Source organism: Primulina eburnea, chromosome 15 (genome assembly GCF_022965805.1).
Source record: "Primulina eburnea isolate SZY01 chromosome 15, ASM2296580v1, whole genome shotgun sequence".
Lineage (NCBI taxonomy): Eukaryota > Viridiplantae > Streptophyta > Magnoliopsida > Lamiales > Gesneriaceae > Primulina > Primulina eburnea.
Window position 1 is genome coordinate 425,333 of NC_133115.1, and position 15,106 is coordinate 440,438.

Sequence of the window (15,106 nt, forward strand, 5' to 3'; positions counted from 1 at the left end):
GACATAATATAACACAGAAATATTATGTAAACTAGACACGTGTGTTATTTTAAATTTGATCAAATAATACTAAATAATAAACACGAAATTATTTTCAATTTAAAAGAATTGTTCGATTTAAAAATGGAGGTTTTGTTTAAATTGTTTATATGTAAAATATGAGGTGATTTGATAAGGTTTTTAGTAAGATGAGAAGGATAATTATAGAATTACATAATTTGATGTAGTAGTTACTCTAAAAATCTCACACTAAATAATATAATATAATATAGTGTATATATAATGAAAAAATCAAAAAAGATATTATGAGTAAAAGTTAATATTATTTTTTTTATTACAACTCAAGTAGCGAGGAGGATCGAACCGGAGAGGGTTTTAAGCTTGGAGTTTCGTTGTCTTTCATTGGTGGGAACTGTGATTGTGTGTTTGTTATGTTGCAGACTTAATTATTACATCGTCCCCTCATATCCAAATTTGTGACCAGCTTAATCCATTGGTCTTCTTTAATTTTCATCACCCTAGGACCTACAAGAGTTTCTTCCTTGTTGATTGTAGATTGATTCACAGGTTCTAAGCAATTGTTTCTTTGATTGATACATTACAGGATGCTTTTGCGGCTCATATATTCCTCTCGTGTTTAGTATAGTATCGGTGCCTATATATTCTCATCAAGTCAGGCCGAGGAAACAGAAACGCGCAGAACAGTTGAAATTGAACTTGACTTAATTTGGCTTCAACTTTTTAACATTTTCATCTCTCTATTAAGAAAGAACAAGAACAATATGTTCAAGATTGATTAATCTATATATATTCTAAATAACTAATTGATACATCAAACATCGAAATATGAAATATATTTATTTGAGTTCCACTCTAGTTTTGATAAATTCAAACTTCGCGGACGAGTACAGAATACACATTAAACATTAAAGATCTGCTTCCAAGTACTCTATAGGACCAAGCATCTTATTTCTTAATTTTCTTGGTGTACCAAGCAGCAGCAGCTTATTTCCAATGAGTTATGGGTCTTTCTTTGATGTGATGCATAATTTATTAACCACAACAACAAAAAATAGTGGTAGTATCATCAGCCCATTTTTGTGACAGCAGCATGCATTGCATCTGCAAGATGTGGCACGGTCTTTGTACTCAGCCCAGCCATGCTAATTCGCCTGCACAAGCAACAATATTCACATGTGTCTTAACAGAATTCATCGTTTGAAATGCCATGGGCGCGGGGAATAGATAGGATAGCAGAATACGATATTGAGTAGCCGCAAACTTCCAATAAATAATTTTTACCCATCGGATGTCATGTAGATGTGGTATTCTTTTGTCATGAAGGCTACTTGTTCCGAATTAAGTCCAGTGAATGTAAACATCCCAATCTGCTTGATAATGTGACTCCAGTCACCAGGTGTATCTGTCAGCATCAAATGGAACGTGCCAAATAAATATCAATGCAAACCACCTTCTAAATACTCGAAGAGATGCAATGCTTAGATTTTTATCCTCTTAAATAACACTATATAGCTAGCACTTTTCCTAGCAGAAAGCCTGGGTTGAGTTAGTGATTGTAATGGGAGGTGAAAAGACACATGAAAGCGAAGCCGAGTTCCACAAAAGATGCAACAAAACCTCCTCATCTAATTTTCCATATCTTAAAAATAGATGTTATAGCTTCAAATTTAGACAAGGAATACTAAGGTCACAGGTACCATAATGATTGGCTCCACTCACAAGTTTTTGTTTTTTTTTTTTTGAAGTACTCCGGTCACAAGATTTGATGTAATAGAATCATAATGACAGAAGGAATCCAAAATTGCATTTCTAAATTAGATGGGTTTGCAGGTGCTACCAATTGTCATATAGTTTGTCCAGACAATAATTAAAGCTCACGCAGAGTGAAAGATGGGAAGTGCAACTGACAACGAAGTGTGGGGTCTCCCCATGAGGAGAGAAGATAAAAAATCAGAGAGAAATCAAATCTTAAATACCTCTAGCATGTAAAGCATCTAGAAGCTGGTGGCGCATGCTAATAATTCGATCAGCCATCGCTTTAAGCTCAATTGTCCACTCTTGAAACATAGAACTGCACGTTCGTAAAATCAGTGACCTCATGTTAGTAAAAACATCCACTCACCAGGTACATTTTTTCTTTTACATTTTGTACATTCATGTAAAATATGTATAATTCTCCATTTAAAAACACAAGAGCTCAAAAATTTTATGGTACATTGCATATGCTACAACAGTAAACTACCACAATTCATACCTGTCCTTGAGGATAGTTCCCACAATTGACGCGCCATGAATGGGTGGGTTTGAATACATTGGCCTGATCACCAGCTTCAACTGACTCTCCACCCTACCTGCCACATCCGCAGTTCGGCAAACCTGGAAAAATTTTCTGGAATGATAATTCCTCCACACTCATGTTTACTGTACTTGATCACCTCACATATGCAGATATAGTACTAACTGAATTATTTTAGTTCATATAATGAAATGCTTATTTTGGATATTGGTGCTTGAAGCCTTCTAGAGGCTAGAAATGCTTTGGGCTATTTTATCCATTCCGCTTCAGTTTTGAATTTGCTCGAACATCTATATGAGTGCAATACTAATTGCAAGCTGATCTTTGAATAAAAAATAAAAGAAAAAGGAAAACAGACAACGCTAAGGATGAAATGCATTCTCACTATACTTTATTATTTTCATGCAGCAACACAATATTCAGCATCAAGCAATGACACAATAAGCAGCATTAGAGGCCAACCTCAAAAATAGGTTTTCTCATACTCAAAGAGATCAGTGTTTTTCCAGTAATACTGGAAAGAAAATGGAGATGCTGTTCAACATAGTGGAGAATCGATCGATCGGTTCTCACAAAGTTAATATTTGAATGGTGCCATGCTCAGATGATTACATGAGGAAAAAATCAAGCCATTTGCCTCTTTCTTTGATTAGCATTTCAAAATTGCTAACACAGAGAAGACCGAGGGAAGTTGCATATGGCACTTCTTTTAATGTTAAAAAATTCAATGAAGTGTGTGATCACAACAAAATCAAATCTGTTGACAAAGTAATTGTATTTCGAACTTACAATGCTTAGGGCACCAACACGCTCCCCATACAGCCCCAAGTTTTTAGCATAACTTTGAGCCACAAGACATTCACCCCCATCTGCTACAAACATCCGAACAGGCTGTGCATCTGAATCCAAGTTTCCACTTGCAAAACCCTAAAGCAATTGAATTTAAATTAATGCATGCATAAAAAAAAAATTTAATGCATGCATGGATACTTCAGACCAGTCTGACTCAAATTTAGATGCTATAAATATAATTTCAAATTCCATAGACGATGTTTCAATCACCTGGTAAGCACTATCAAAGAAAGGCAGCAATGCCTTTGATCTCATCAACTTTCTAATCTGCTCCCACTGTTGGGTAGTAGGATCGACCCCTGTTGGATTATGAGCACATGCATGGAGAAGCACTATGGCTCCAGAAGGAGCAGATCCAAGGTCTTCCACCAAGCCTGTCGTTTTAACATACCTACAGATCTTAGATATCATCCAAACAAACAAGAGATCCATGTGGCAAAGCAGTGATGAGCTTACACATTTCTATATCGATGAAACAATGAGTAAATGACAGTTCAATAAAGAACTTCAGCGCAAGTTAGATTTACACTTTGTCTTGTGTAATAACTTGACAGAGACATTCCCACAGTTTAGGATTAGGAAACAGAGATATATGGTCATCTATTAATTAAAACACACTATTAGAACATTATCCGATGCGGTTTTCAACTAAAAACACTCCAACAAAAAAGTTACTGGACACATTTTAATGCATGTTTTGTTTTACTGATCAGGAGCCACACTAACTAGATGCACTGCAAGGTAAACATCAGTTTAACAGCCGCTATTGTCTTCCACAACCAAGGAGGCAAAGTAAAGTATGGCAGCCAAACTCGAACCCCAGGTGCAAAAGCAGTACATTTTATTTATGAGAGAATATCTACAAACCTTGGAAATCAAGTCCACGAGTTGCAGGATCATAGTAGCGATAAGTCTTTACAGATAATCCAGCCAAACCAAAAACTTTGGGGTGGTTTCCCCACGTTGGCACTGGAATATATATGGTACGCTGCAAACACATAGGCAATGGCTAAATGACAACTGAATTCAGAAGAATTTAAGTAAAGCTAAACCTAGAGAACTTCAACTTACTTGATGATAGTGCCGGGCCAAAAATTCACCACCAACCCTCAGCGAGCCAGTACCAGATAAGCACTGAACAGTTGTGACCCTGTTTTCTCGAATAGCGGGACTATTTGCAAGAAAACAAAGAAAGTGATTCATAATGATATACTATTTTACAAGTCCAATGGAAGGAAACCCGAGCAAGGACAGAGAGCCATCAGTGACCAATCAGGCTCAGCTCACAACTAGGAAGAACAAGTGTCACGATAAAATGAAAGGGGATTCATTGACAACCTTGGTCTAATCCATAAAAATAATTTCTTTGGAAAGACATGACATTTGATGAAAGCTAGTAAAAGACAAAAAATCAGTTGATGAAGTGAAGGGTATGGTCACCTGTCAGCACCAAGAATGAGCTTTGCACTCAGTTTATTGAAATCTGCCAATCCAACTATGGGGAGATACTCCTTTACACGAGAGCTGTGTCAGAATTGAACTTATAAGCACATTCAACAATCCTGAAATCTCCGGACACAAAATGGCAAAACATATACCTGTCATTGACTAGCATTTGCTCTGCTTTTCTAACAACATTCAAAACAAGAGGTTTTCCTTCCTGTGGTCATACGATCAAGTTAAGATCAATCAGCACTAACGAAATCACTATCTATATATAATCATGAAGAGCGAGTAACTCAATTCACCTCTGTCCGATACGCACCGACTCCCAAATTCAATTTCACCGGGCTAGGGTCTTTATTGTACGCAACAGTAACCTTTTTTTAAAAATTCAAAAAGTGATTTTAAGAATGTATAAAACGGAATGGAATAAAACGATGCTGCTTATATCAGATCCGATCAACATTTAAAAAAAAAATAAAGATATTTATACAGATGATGCAGAGAGAATTACCCCGAGAATAGGATCTTCGGGAGCTTGAACAAGATGGTGAAAGACAGAGGCGGAAGTTGGCGAAACGTGGAGGGATTGGTCGGCGGAGTCCATAGGAGAGCTTTGGAGATGTCTAGCCAAAGTAGTCAGCCTCCGATCAGTTGGTGATGCTGAAATGTCTCCCTTGTTCATTATTATTACTATTATTATTATTATTAGACAAATCTGTGTGCAAACCTCTTTCTTTGCTTTACTCTTTGGGACTTCATCTCATGCATATATATATATATATATATTTTGCTATATATATATGAGCAAATGAATTGATAGTTGGATGCGATAAAATATATATATATATATATTTATTTGATTTTATCGAAGTTGAGATAAACATAACAGTAAAATATACATATAACGCTCTCTCGGTGATGTGGCAATATCTTAAATATTGACAAAATACAGACATTTAAATAGAAAAAAAATAGAGATAAGATTAATGTCGTTGGCACGATGGACGAGGCCACTTGACTTTGCTTGCCACCGCAAGACTTTATCCATTTCGTTCGTAGCTTTCCATATACGAGATTGATATGAAAGAGTCGCAGAACTTCTCTATCTTCAACTTTTCATTTAATGGAAATATTACATTATTTACGGATTATATGCTTTGAATAAATGATAAATTTATAGATACGAAAGAATTTAGCGGAAAAAAAAAATTAATAACATTTGAAGTTTTAAAAAAAGTGGTCTTTGATAATAAAATAACAAAAAATAGACTTATTAAAGATACTATTTGATAGTGTATCAACCTATGTATAATAATTTTGGATCAGCCAAAAATATTGAATATTAAAAAAAAGTATATTTATTTAACTAAATACTTTTTGAACAATCACAATCAATAACAGACTCGCTCATTTTCCCTTGAAACAAAATACTTGGCATGACTTGTACTTGATTTAATTCATCAAATCCCAAAGTTGGTCATGACGATGGAGTAAATATTTTAAAAAGTTACTACAAATATCGAATAAATAAATAAAACAACCTAGGAAGAGACCCCAACAAAAAAAAAAATCCCAATCAATTCAAAAACTAAAACCAAATGCATATTATATTATCCAAGAACCTTTTCACCCTGAAAAGTTACAAAAGGTGAATGGATCCCCTGCTGTGCCAAAACAACAATAGGTTACACAATCTCTATCTTGTATTATCACAAGAAACCCCCGAACGCTAATGTAAAATACATTTTTAGTGTCTTTAATGTAGTTCTTGTTGGGTCATGGGTGGGTTTCTCTTCATGTGGAGAAGCCACAAACCCAATAAGTCTAGCCCGATAAAAAGAGAGAGATTCTTACCATAATTCAAGCTCAACAAGCCGTTAAAAAGACCAAGACAAAAAAATAAAGAGGGAATTTTCGGATTTGTCCATGAAAATCAGAAACGTTTAAATTCGTTAGATCGAGCTGAAATTTGATCAACACGTTCACAAGAGAGTGCTAAATTGTGAATGATAGAGATCAGATTTTTTAAGTTGTTTGAATCAGTTCTTAGAGTGCAGATAGAGACCGCTAGTTTCTCGCAGAGAATCTGCGTAGTCCACGCCGTTTGTGTAAATCTAACGTTGTATTAGGCTCATATTTGGACAGCATATTCAAAACATCGTGTCGGGTACATTCTGGACTATGGATATCTGAAATCTTGAAACCTATGAAATCTTGAAATGGCCTTTTTTAGCCCGTTAAATGGTGGAGCTACTTCTTCCAATTCGTCACATTAATTGAGCTACATACTAACACAACCAACGCGTATAATAATAGCATGTAAAAAACCATCGGTTGAGGAATATAAAATAAAATTTCACAAGAGATAGCGTCTCAAATCTTAAATTATATTCTACAAAATCGCACTAGAACAAACTTAAAATGCTCACTCGAGTTTTATCCTGTCGATATCATTCATCAACCCTTCAAGCTGCAAATAAATAAATAGCAGTTTACAACAATATATAGAAAATGACAAGAATTGCGACATTGCATATCACATAGCATACCTTGACAATTTGTCGCATGAAGTAATCACCATAGCGTTTTGCAGGTTTGAATTCTACAACATGAACAGTGTCCTGAAATTATGGAAGAAATAAGTTGGATTCAAAATATGACAAACTCGTCACTTGAAGAGTTAGTAATGGCTGGACCTAAAAATCATATTACAGTGGTCCCAAACGAATTAGAATGTGATATTTAAGCCGGGGACGAGAAGAAAAATTTCAAAAACTCACATCATCGATGTAGAAATCCACATCAGCGTTGGAAAGAACTTTTCCATCGGAATCTACAGAATGAGTCTTGTGCTTGTATGTGATTAAGATTGTCCTGCGGATAAACAAAGCAAAACCGGTTAAAAAGAATGAGTAGTCCAATCTTGAGACCCCTTACTATAAACCTTTAATTTTTAGAATCATGGCAATTTAAAATTGAATAATTGTTAAGTTGCGTGATACAATGTACATTTTTCAAATTAGTATAAGGTAGCAAGCACACTACACATAGGTGAAAGTAGGGGCCTTCAATTGAAATAAATGCAGAATCTGACCTTAAAGTAGGTTCATCTATATCCATGTAAGTTGCGAGTTTTCCAAGAGATATTGTGGAGTAAATTTTCAAGAAGGTTCGGACCCCTGACAATAGCTGTTGCTGCTTCACTTCATAAAGGAATAACTTCAACTGCAGCCTATAAGCATCCTGAGAAAATTTAATCATGCATCACCATCAACTACCATCAAATATTCAACACCCCAAAGCATTTAACAATAGAAAATTTATGGGCAAAAGAAAATAAAAAGAATATTACAAGTGGTGCATGGGCAATTTAAAGGTGATAAAAATGTGTTGATTTGGAAAAAATTGGCTGTCATACAGAATGAGTAAAAACCACTTTAATGGAGTACACTTTAGAAGATCCCAAACCTGGTTGTAATTAACAAGAGGATCCTCATAGCTCGGGGCAGAGGGAGTAATGAACTTTGGGCATGCGTAAGAGAAAAGCTCATCATATAGGGCAAATCCCTCGTCGTCAAACCTCTGCATCCTTGACATTTTCTCACCATACTTCTCCCGCAATTGGGAGTTCACAGTCTCCTCAACAAGTTTCACCTGAGGGCAAAGAGAAAGAGAAATGGCAAGCAAGGCATACATCTGCTCGTTCTTCTTCAAAATCTGATCATACTGAGGAGATTTTTGGTGATATTGCTTAGTCTTGAAAATGTAAATAAGTATTTTATTGAACTCTCGAATTGCCTCCACATATCTGTTAAGCATTGAATGGGGTATGTATTAGGATGAATTGCAGAGAATTCAACAATATGATTCCAGATAATGGAACAATAGATAGAATAAACTGAACCATGATGCAAACAATCAACAATTATATTATACAATGAAACATTAAGAATCTGGTGCAGAAGAAGGGATGATTCAAATGAGAAAAAAGAACCAATATGAATCGAAAATACTATTAATGCTGAACTCGAAAGTTCAATGCAAGTAACAGACATATATAGAGTATTGATCCTAATCTGATATTATGTTATTTGTAACACGATCGAAATAATACAGAGTCCTGATGTATTAAATTACCAGTCGTGACACAAATAACATATTTAATAAAATCTGAAAAATAAAAACTAGTTAAACTAGGGCTGCATCAGAATAATTAAATTTAAGTTTACTGGGAAACAATGTCGTCACAAAGCTAGATGCATAGAGGCAAATACAGAGAAACCGACCTTCGTAGCATAAGATTTGCAAACCCATAATGATATATAGTAGTTATGTGGCTTCCAATTACACTGGTGTACACGCCTTGTTGACTTATGTCAATTGGAATTACGCACTTCAGACCAGTGTGATAATCACCCAGTAAACAGTGAACTCTAAGCAGGCCTATCATACTAAAATATCCCAACACCTTCAGCACATTACTACCACCATTGTAGTCATATCCATCGGTAGCAGTAAACTGTTCGAGCCCTTCCTTCTCCTGCTCCAGGATTTGAATGATCATTGACTTCTCTACGAGTGCTTGTAAATAATTGAGGACACCATAAACATTCCAAGCCTAAGAGACAAAACATGAAACAACATTAAGAGATGTATTTCCCAGGATCCTAGTTGGATTTAAATAGACAACTAGAACATGAACATAAGAGATTCATTTATATAAATTAGTTTAATTAGGTCCACGTTCCTTTCAATGACTGTACCAAAAAGTCCCTTTCAACAAACTGACTATTAAAAGAAAGGATCACTGGAAAGGATCAAAGAACATAATCAGTTGAAGTAGTACATTTTCAGGAAAACTGTCACATACAGAGACAGACACAGCCCAATTACACAATCTACTACATCAACAAACCTGATCATGTTGTCTCAGAAGTGAAATCTCTTGCTCGGTCTTGTTCTTCATCTTGGCACGATATTGACAAAACGACTGAAACTGGTACACAAATTCATCCACCATGTCCCACAACCACTGATTTGGCAATTGCATATTCACTACTCCATGCAACACAACCTGCAACCCAGGACAAATACATACTTCCAATATTATTTATTATGATAATAAGTCAAAAGAGTAAACAACCAATGACTAATCCAAATACTGCCATTCTTAAAGCTTTTCTATGCGAATTGTGTTGTATATCTCATGTTTTCTCCACAAACACTCCCAAGCTCTAGTCAACAACACATTATACAGCTCAACCCATTAAATTTTCAAACACTAAACAAGCTAGCCCAGGTAGACTTTAATAAGCGAACACTTGACGCTTTCTAAATTGAATGAAAATACTATAAACAAAATAATAAATAATTCCTGAAAAAGAACAAATTCAAAGCTCACAGAATCAAACATGAATTTCTCCAACCTGAAAAAGGCTACAGTAATTATCCCAGGAATCAATACGCTGCTTGAGCGTAGGCGAAAGTTTAGCGTATAAATGCCGAAACCACATCTCGCGATAGAGCAAGCAAAATACATGGTCGTTATCAACATACGGCGCAACGGCATCAACGGAAGGCCAAGGAGAATCCTTAAAAAATCGGTCGCTGATGCTCTGAAAGGAGTTCTCGTACATCTGGTGGATCTCGTAGACATTCTTCTCCCTGATGTGGCGGTACATATGAACCACGAAAGACTTAACGGAATCGGGTACATAGTTGGGGTCGTAGCCCAGTGCGGCTGAGTCGACGGAATCGGATTGCTCGTATGACGTAGCTCCCGCCATTGCTGATGAAGATGGCTGCAGTCTCACAGGATTGGTGTCTGCCCTAGCTGAACCAAGTTGGAGCTGATTTTTCGGCTATGGGCTTTCCACTGGGCTTATCTACAACAGGCTCTTTTCCTATTTATAATATAATAATAATTTTTTAATTTATATATTTTTCGTTTAAGTTTTATTGTTATTATTATTATCGTTAAAAATTTTATGCAAATATAAGTGAAATTTAATACATCAAATGAATTACATAAGTGCCTTTTTATAGGTTTTTGGTATTGACTTCTTATCTATGATAAATATTAAAATGTATCCAATTTTTTTATCACATTACGGTGAATGAATCTTGTCTATATGAGACAAAAATCTAGTGAAAGAAAAAAAACATAACCTTCTCAAATAATTATTTTCTTTCATGAGAGACAATATAAGAAAATATTGTGGATTTACTTCTCTTACCATGAAACCTCTAAATCGTCGTTTGTGTATATATATATGTGTATGTGTGTGTGTGTGTGGGTTTAAATTTTGATGATTTTCTATTTGAAACTGAATTAATCGAATTTAATGCATTCGACGACTTCACCAACCTCAATAATTTTAATCACGGTGTTCTTTTTAAAAAAGAGTAGCTTATTACATGTAAATTTCGATTGATGGACATTATTCAGAATTCCAAAGATAAACTTGTAGTCAAACGTATTTATCATATACCAAAGTCCTTTTCACGGAGATAATATTCATGTTAAAAAAATATGAATTGGAAGAAAATTATACAAATCGACACTACATCTGCACCTATGCTAGTATCAAACTCCATGCCCTATAAATCGTGTAAATGTATCAACAAGCTGGCACCAAATTTCCTCGGTAGAATCCAACATGCTTGTGTGACAGTCAGACGCTACACCCAAGGCGTCCGTGACACCTAACATCGACAAGGTTCACATTCTTTGACGACTGGAGTTTGTTCGAGTCACGGTTGGAACTTCGACATAGTCGTCAGGATCGTCTTCCTCATCAGAAGACAGGAAAGAAGGACCCATCCACGTTTTAAAACCATCTTTTACACGTTTCTCAACATCTGGGGTGAATTCTATTGGGTCTGCTTCTAGCATTTCAAGCCCGATGTTCCTATGGGCAAAGTCGCTTTCATCTAGAATTGTTGATGCTTTTCTTCTGAGGAAGAAGGCGGCTCCTCCATGGAGAATAGCCAAGCCCCAAGTGGCAATTTCGTAGCACCAAAACAATGCCAACGCGCAGCTGCTACCGAGTGTCAGAAGTGTTGAACCGAGAAATAGAGCAAGAAGGCCAAAAACTACGGTAAACACAACGTTTAGGATTGATAGACAGCGCACTCCACCTGTAAATGGTTTGAAATTGGAATGAAAGCATTTCGAAACTAGACTGTAGAACAAATGCAAAAAATGTTCTTTGAAATCTAAAAACCACAAATAAACCACAAATTACAAGCAGTGGTACATGCACGGATACCAAAGACTGTACTGATGAAATTGGAATTCTTCTAGTTGATATCTACGCATAAAACAAAGCTATGCTTCACATACGTGACACTCACAAAACACGACACAAGAATTTCCACCTTCTTCTTTTTCTTTCAGTCAAGCTCAAGAAAAAAAACATATTTCTATTTTTTATTTTCACGAATCTTGGAATCTCTTCGACACACGCCCTATCACATATGTTTCCACTACGCTATTTAATTATTTAGCAATTTTCTTTTCGCAAATTGAATACTAATTGACCAGACAACAACGGGGGTTCTGTAATATCCGCATTGGACCAACCACAACCTTAAGTTGCATATAACAAACTCACACGGACAGTAGTACTTCTTGTTCATAACAGCACAACCATCAAAATACAAGGAAAAATAATCCAAATAATTATTTGGATTGTTCTTTAATAATACTTTTATCATAGCAAAACACTTCAAAGTCGAGGACTAAAATATCCACTATTTAAAAAACGCACAATAAGAATACACGTATAATTTTGAATTACCAAATCATATGCACTTAAAGCTGGTGAAAAATTGATGTTCTCATTCTGAAGTAATCCATAACCATAATGAAAACAGGACAAGTAACCCAAGACGGGGAGAAAAGGGGCCTGGGCAATCACCAACCGGACCTCTTAAGCTTAACTATCATTTGAATGTTGCCACGTAATATACATAGCATATAAATTTAAAATTCAAACTGCAGGCCCCACAAAAATATTAAACATATTATTGAGTAATAATCTTACCTCTTCTCGAAGCACAGTGATTGTTTTCAACCACTTTCAAGCATCCATGTCTCAGGGGAGCATTATAAGCAACAATGATACCTGCATAACAATTAATTGGCATTACAGTTCAAGTAAAAATAACCGTGATAAATACAAATCGTAAACCACGGACTGCACTTGTATGGTTGTTACTCCATCAAAGAAAAACCTACATTTTGACATTCTTCCATAGAACTCTATCTTACTTTGCCACATGCAGCATGTTACTTCATTGCCATTTTTCTCTCATCTTCAACACCAACATAAAATATATGAAAAATATCAAAAAATGCACCTGAAGTCCATAAAAAGAAACATTGTTCCACTATGTGTTACAGTATTAATCTACGCAAACTTGAGCTTTTTCGAATATGGGGCATCAACATTGTAGGTCATAGTTCTGTGGAAAGCTAATTACCAGATTGTATATAAGTTGGATGCAAGATAATTAGATGATTTCCTTCACAAATTCCATGTTGTCCAGGTACGATCAAATCACTGCCCTCATTCAGTATTGATTTCACAAATGGCTACATTAATCAATTAATATTCTCCTTTTATCAATCAAATGACATATAATCGAGATACATATCATAACAGATGTCACTGTTCATTCCACAAAAATTAATAGGCCAGATTCAAAATTCTATTCCATCAAATTTAAATTTGAATGGTTGACAACTGCGTCAAAGAAAAGAAATTTTATTCCCTAGCAGATGCATACACAAAGATTACCAAGATGCTTTTGGTCGAAGCATTGACAAACAGTTGTTTCACGAAGATCATACATTTCACTAACCTGCAATCAAGTAAACCGACGATGCAGCAAAAACGATAGCCGAAGGTACAAATACAACCATCCAGTAATAATCAACCGTCTCCCGATCCGTCAAAACAAATGCTCCGGGTAGAAGATCCAACTCTTCTCGACCTCCACCATCTCCAGAAGCAACAGTATGCGCTGTGAAATTAACCGACAACGGTTGTATCCTTGCGTCACGGCAGAAAGGCCGCCGCAAATTATCAGCGGGAAACACGATGCTCAAACTAATAACAGAGGAAATCAAGATAGCAAGAGAAATTAGGGTAAATGAAATCAAAATCAACGGCTTCTGGAGCTTGTGCCACGCCTTTTCCTCCTCGCGTAGGCTCTGATACTCGTGCTTCGGCATGAAAGCCTGACGCAATGCATCTCCAATTATCGCCATCTCAATTGAACATTATTTTACATACAAATGCGGGATTTGGATTTCGCTCGTTATCGTGTGAAATTGCCTTTGTGCTTTTGCTTATTTCAAAAGAAGAGCTAGGGTTTGGAGAGTTGCTGGGAATGGGTTTTGAGTTGGACACCATCTTTGGGAATCATATAACTAAAATTTAAGCTTAAAACAAATTATTGTCCAAACCGTCAAATCTTAGGTTGTAATAGTTTAGACTTAGAGTTAGGCTCGTGTGAGATCGTCTCACGGATATTAATATGTGAGACGGGTCAATCCTACTCATACTCAAAATAAAAAGTAGAGTGAGTTTGACGTGAGATCGTCTCACGGATCTTAATCTGTGAGACGGGTCAACCCTACCCATATTCGCAATAGAACGTAATACTCTTAGCATAAAAATAATACATTTTGACCTAAATAAAAGATTCATCTCACAAATACAACCCTGAGATCGTCTCACACAAATTTTTAACTAAAAAATAATACTTTAGATATAAAAAATAATACTTAAAGATATACCTCCCAAGTAACAGAGGAAGATGCCTCAGCATGCTAACCACGTGTCTTCCAATACTGCTTTAAGTACACTTCACAGTATCAGTTAACAAGTGGTCAGCAACAGGGTTTACTAAACCCAGCCAAGGGGATTACTCCCCTCGCCGCCGAGAAGAAAGATGTTGTGCCGGGTGACTGGAATCCTCTTACGTCAGCTGAACAGGCTGACAATGGCAGAAAATGCTGAACAAAGCCTGGCCTGAAGAGTGAGGTTCGAAGTCAACTGCAGAAGAATGAAGAAAAAGTTTATGAACAGGAGAAGGCCACAATACATCATGGATGATCCAAATAAGAGATCTGTCTCACAAATTCGACACTTTTTCATGAATGACTCACATAAGAGATCTGTCTCACAAATTCGACCCGTGAGACCGTCTCACACAAATTTTTGCCTTAAACTTATATATTTAAACATCTTCTATTTTAATTTCTCATCAACTTCAGAATAATTGCTTTAAAATATATTATATGTTTGATTTTGTTTTTAAAGAAGGAAAATAGTTTTCTTCCTGAAAATATATTTATCCAGTGTTTCTTTTTTTAATATAAATATTTTTGTAATTAAATTGCGTTGATTTGATTTTATGAAGATTAAAAATTATAGTGTGTGTACTCTTGTCATATTATATGTTAACAATACAAACCAA

General features: G+C 35.8%; 3 protein-coding genes across 3 annotated transcripts; all 3 read right to left on the reverse strand.

Annotated features, from left to right (window-relative positions):
* Positions 1 to 845: 845 nt before the first annotated feature.
* LOC140814081 (aspartate aminotransferase, cytoplasmic) lies at positions 846 to 5,371 on the reverse strand. Its single transcript, XM_073172941.1, has 12 exons — positions 5,127 to 5,371; positions 4,918 to 4,989; positions 4,768 to 4,829; positions 4,610 to 4,693; positions 4,241 to 4,340; positions 4,037 to 4,157; positions 3,380 to 3,543; positions 3,107 to 3,244; positions 2,276 to 2,397; positions 1,998 to 2,092; positions 1,303 to 1,423; positions 846 to 1,172 (listed from the first exon to the last, which is right to left on the reverse strand). The coding sequence occupies exons 1-12, from the start codon at positions 5,295 to 5,297 to the stop codon at positions 1,088 to 1,090; spliced, it is 1,335 nt and encodes a 444-aa protein (XP_073029042.1). The 5' UTR covers positions 5,298 to 5,371; the 3' UTR covers positions 846 to 1,087.
* A 1,533-nt stretch (positions 5,372 to 6,904) lies between these two features.
* LOC140814318 (uncharacterized) lies at positions 6,905 to 10,501 on the reverse strand. Its single transcript, XM_073173263.1, has 8 exons — positions 10,042 to 10,501; positions 9,531 to 9,689; positions 8,902 to 9,233; positions 8,084 to 8,423; positions 7,710 to 7,858; positions 7,396 to 7,489; positions 7,165 to 7,236; positions 6,905 to 7,085 (listed from the first exon to the last, which is right to left on the reverse strand). Exons 1-8 carry the CDS (start codon positions 10,399 to 10,401, stop codon positions 7,041 to 7,043), a joined length of 1,551 nt encoding a protein of 516 aa, XP_073029364.1. The 5' UTR covers positions 10,402 to 10,501; the 3' UTR covers positions 6,905 to 7,040.
* A 565-nt stretch (positions 10,502 to 11,066) lies between these two features.
* On the reverse strand, positions 11,067 to 14,055 carry LOC140814809 (uncharacterized). The gene is made up of 3 exons (XM_073173906.1): positions 13,484 to 14,055; positions 12,664 to 12,744; positions 11,067 to 11,755 (listed from the first exon to the last, which is right to left on the reverse strand). The coding sequence occupies exons 1-3, from the start codon at positions 13,890 to 13,892 to the stop codon at positions 11,337 to 11,339; spliced, it is 909 nt and encodes a 302-aa protein (XP_073030007.1). The 5' UTR covers positions 13,893 to 14,055; the 3' UTR covers positions 11,067 to 11,336.
* Positions 14,056 to 15,106: the final 1,051 nt, after the last annotated feature.

What these genes read in the sequence shown, in the direction of transcription:
- LOC140814081 (XM_073172941.1), bottom strand. Translation starts at nt 5,297, where the DNA reads ATGAACAAGGGAGACATTTCAGCATCACCAACTGATCGGAGGCTGACT. An exon ending in TCGGTGCGTATCGGACAGAG is followed by an intron (nt 4,830 to 4,917) that starts GTGAATTGAGTT and finishes GTATGACCACAG; the next exon opens with GAAGGAAAACCTCTTGTTTT. An exon ending in GTGTTGGTGCCCTAAGCATT is followed by an intron (nt 2,398 to 3,106) that starts GTAAGTTCGAAA and finishes AAATTTTTCCAG; the next exon opens with GTTTGCCGAACTGCGGATGT.
- LOC140814318 (XM_073173263.1), bottom strand. Translation starts at nt 10,401, where the DNA reads ATGGCGGGAGCTACGTCATACGAGCAATCCGATTCCGTCGACTCAGCC. An exon ending in TTCTGAGACAACATGATCAG is followed by an intron (nt 9,234 to 9,530) that starts GTTTGTTGATGT and finishes TTTGTCTCTTAG; the next exon opens with GCTTGGAATGTTTATGGTGT. An exon ending in TGGATTTCTACATCGATGAT is followed by an intron (nt 7,237 to 7,395) that starts GTGAGTTTTTGA and finishes CCATAATTTCAG; the next exon opens with GACACTGTTCATGTTGTAGA.
- LOC140814809 (XM_073173906.1), bottom strand. Translation starts at nt 13,892, where the DNA reads ATGGCGATAATTGGAGATGCATTGCGTCAGGCTTTCATGCCGAAGCAC. An exon ending in GTCGGTTTACTTGATTGCAG is followed by an intron (nt 12,745 to 13,483) that starts GTTAGTGAAATG and finishes ATTGTTATGCAG; the next exon opens with GTATCATTGTTGCTTATAAT. An exon ending in TCACTGTGCTTCGAGAAGAG is followed by an intron (nt 11,756 to 12,663) that starts GTAAGATTATTA and finishes AACCATTTACAG; the next exon opens with GTGGAGTGCGCTGTCTATCA.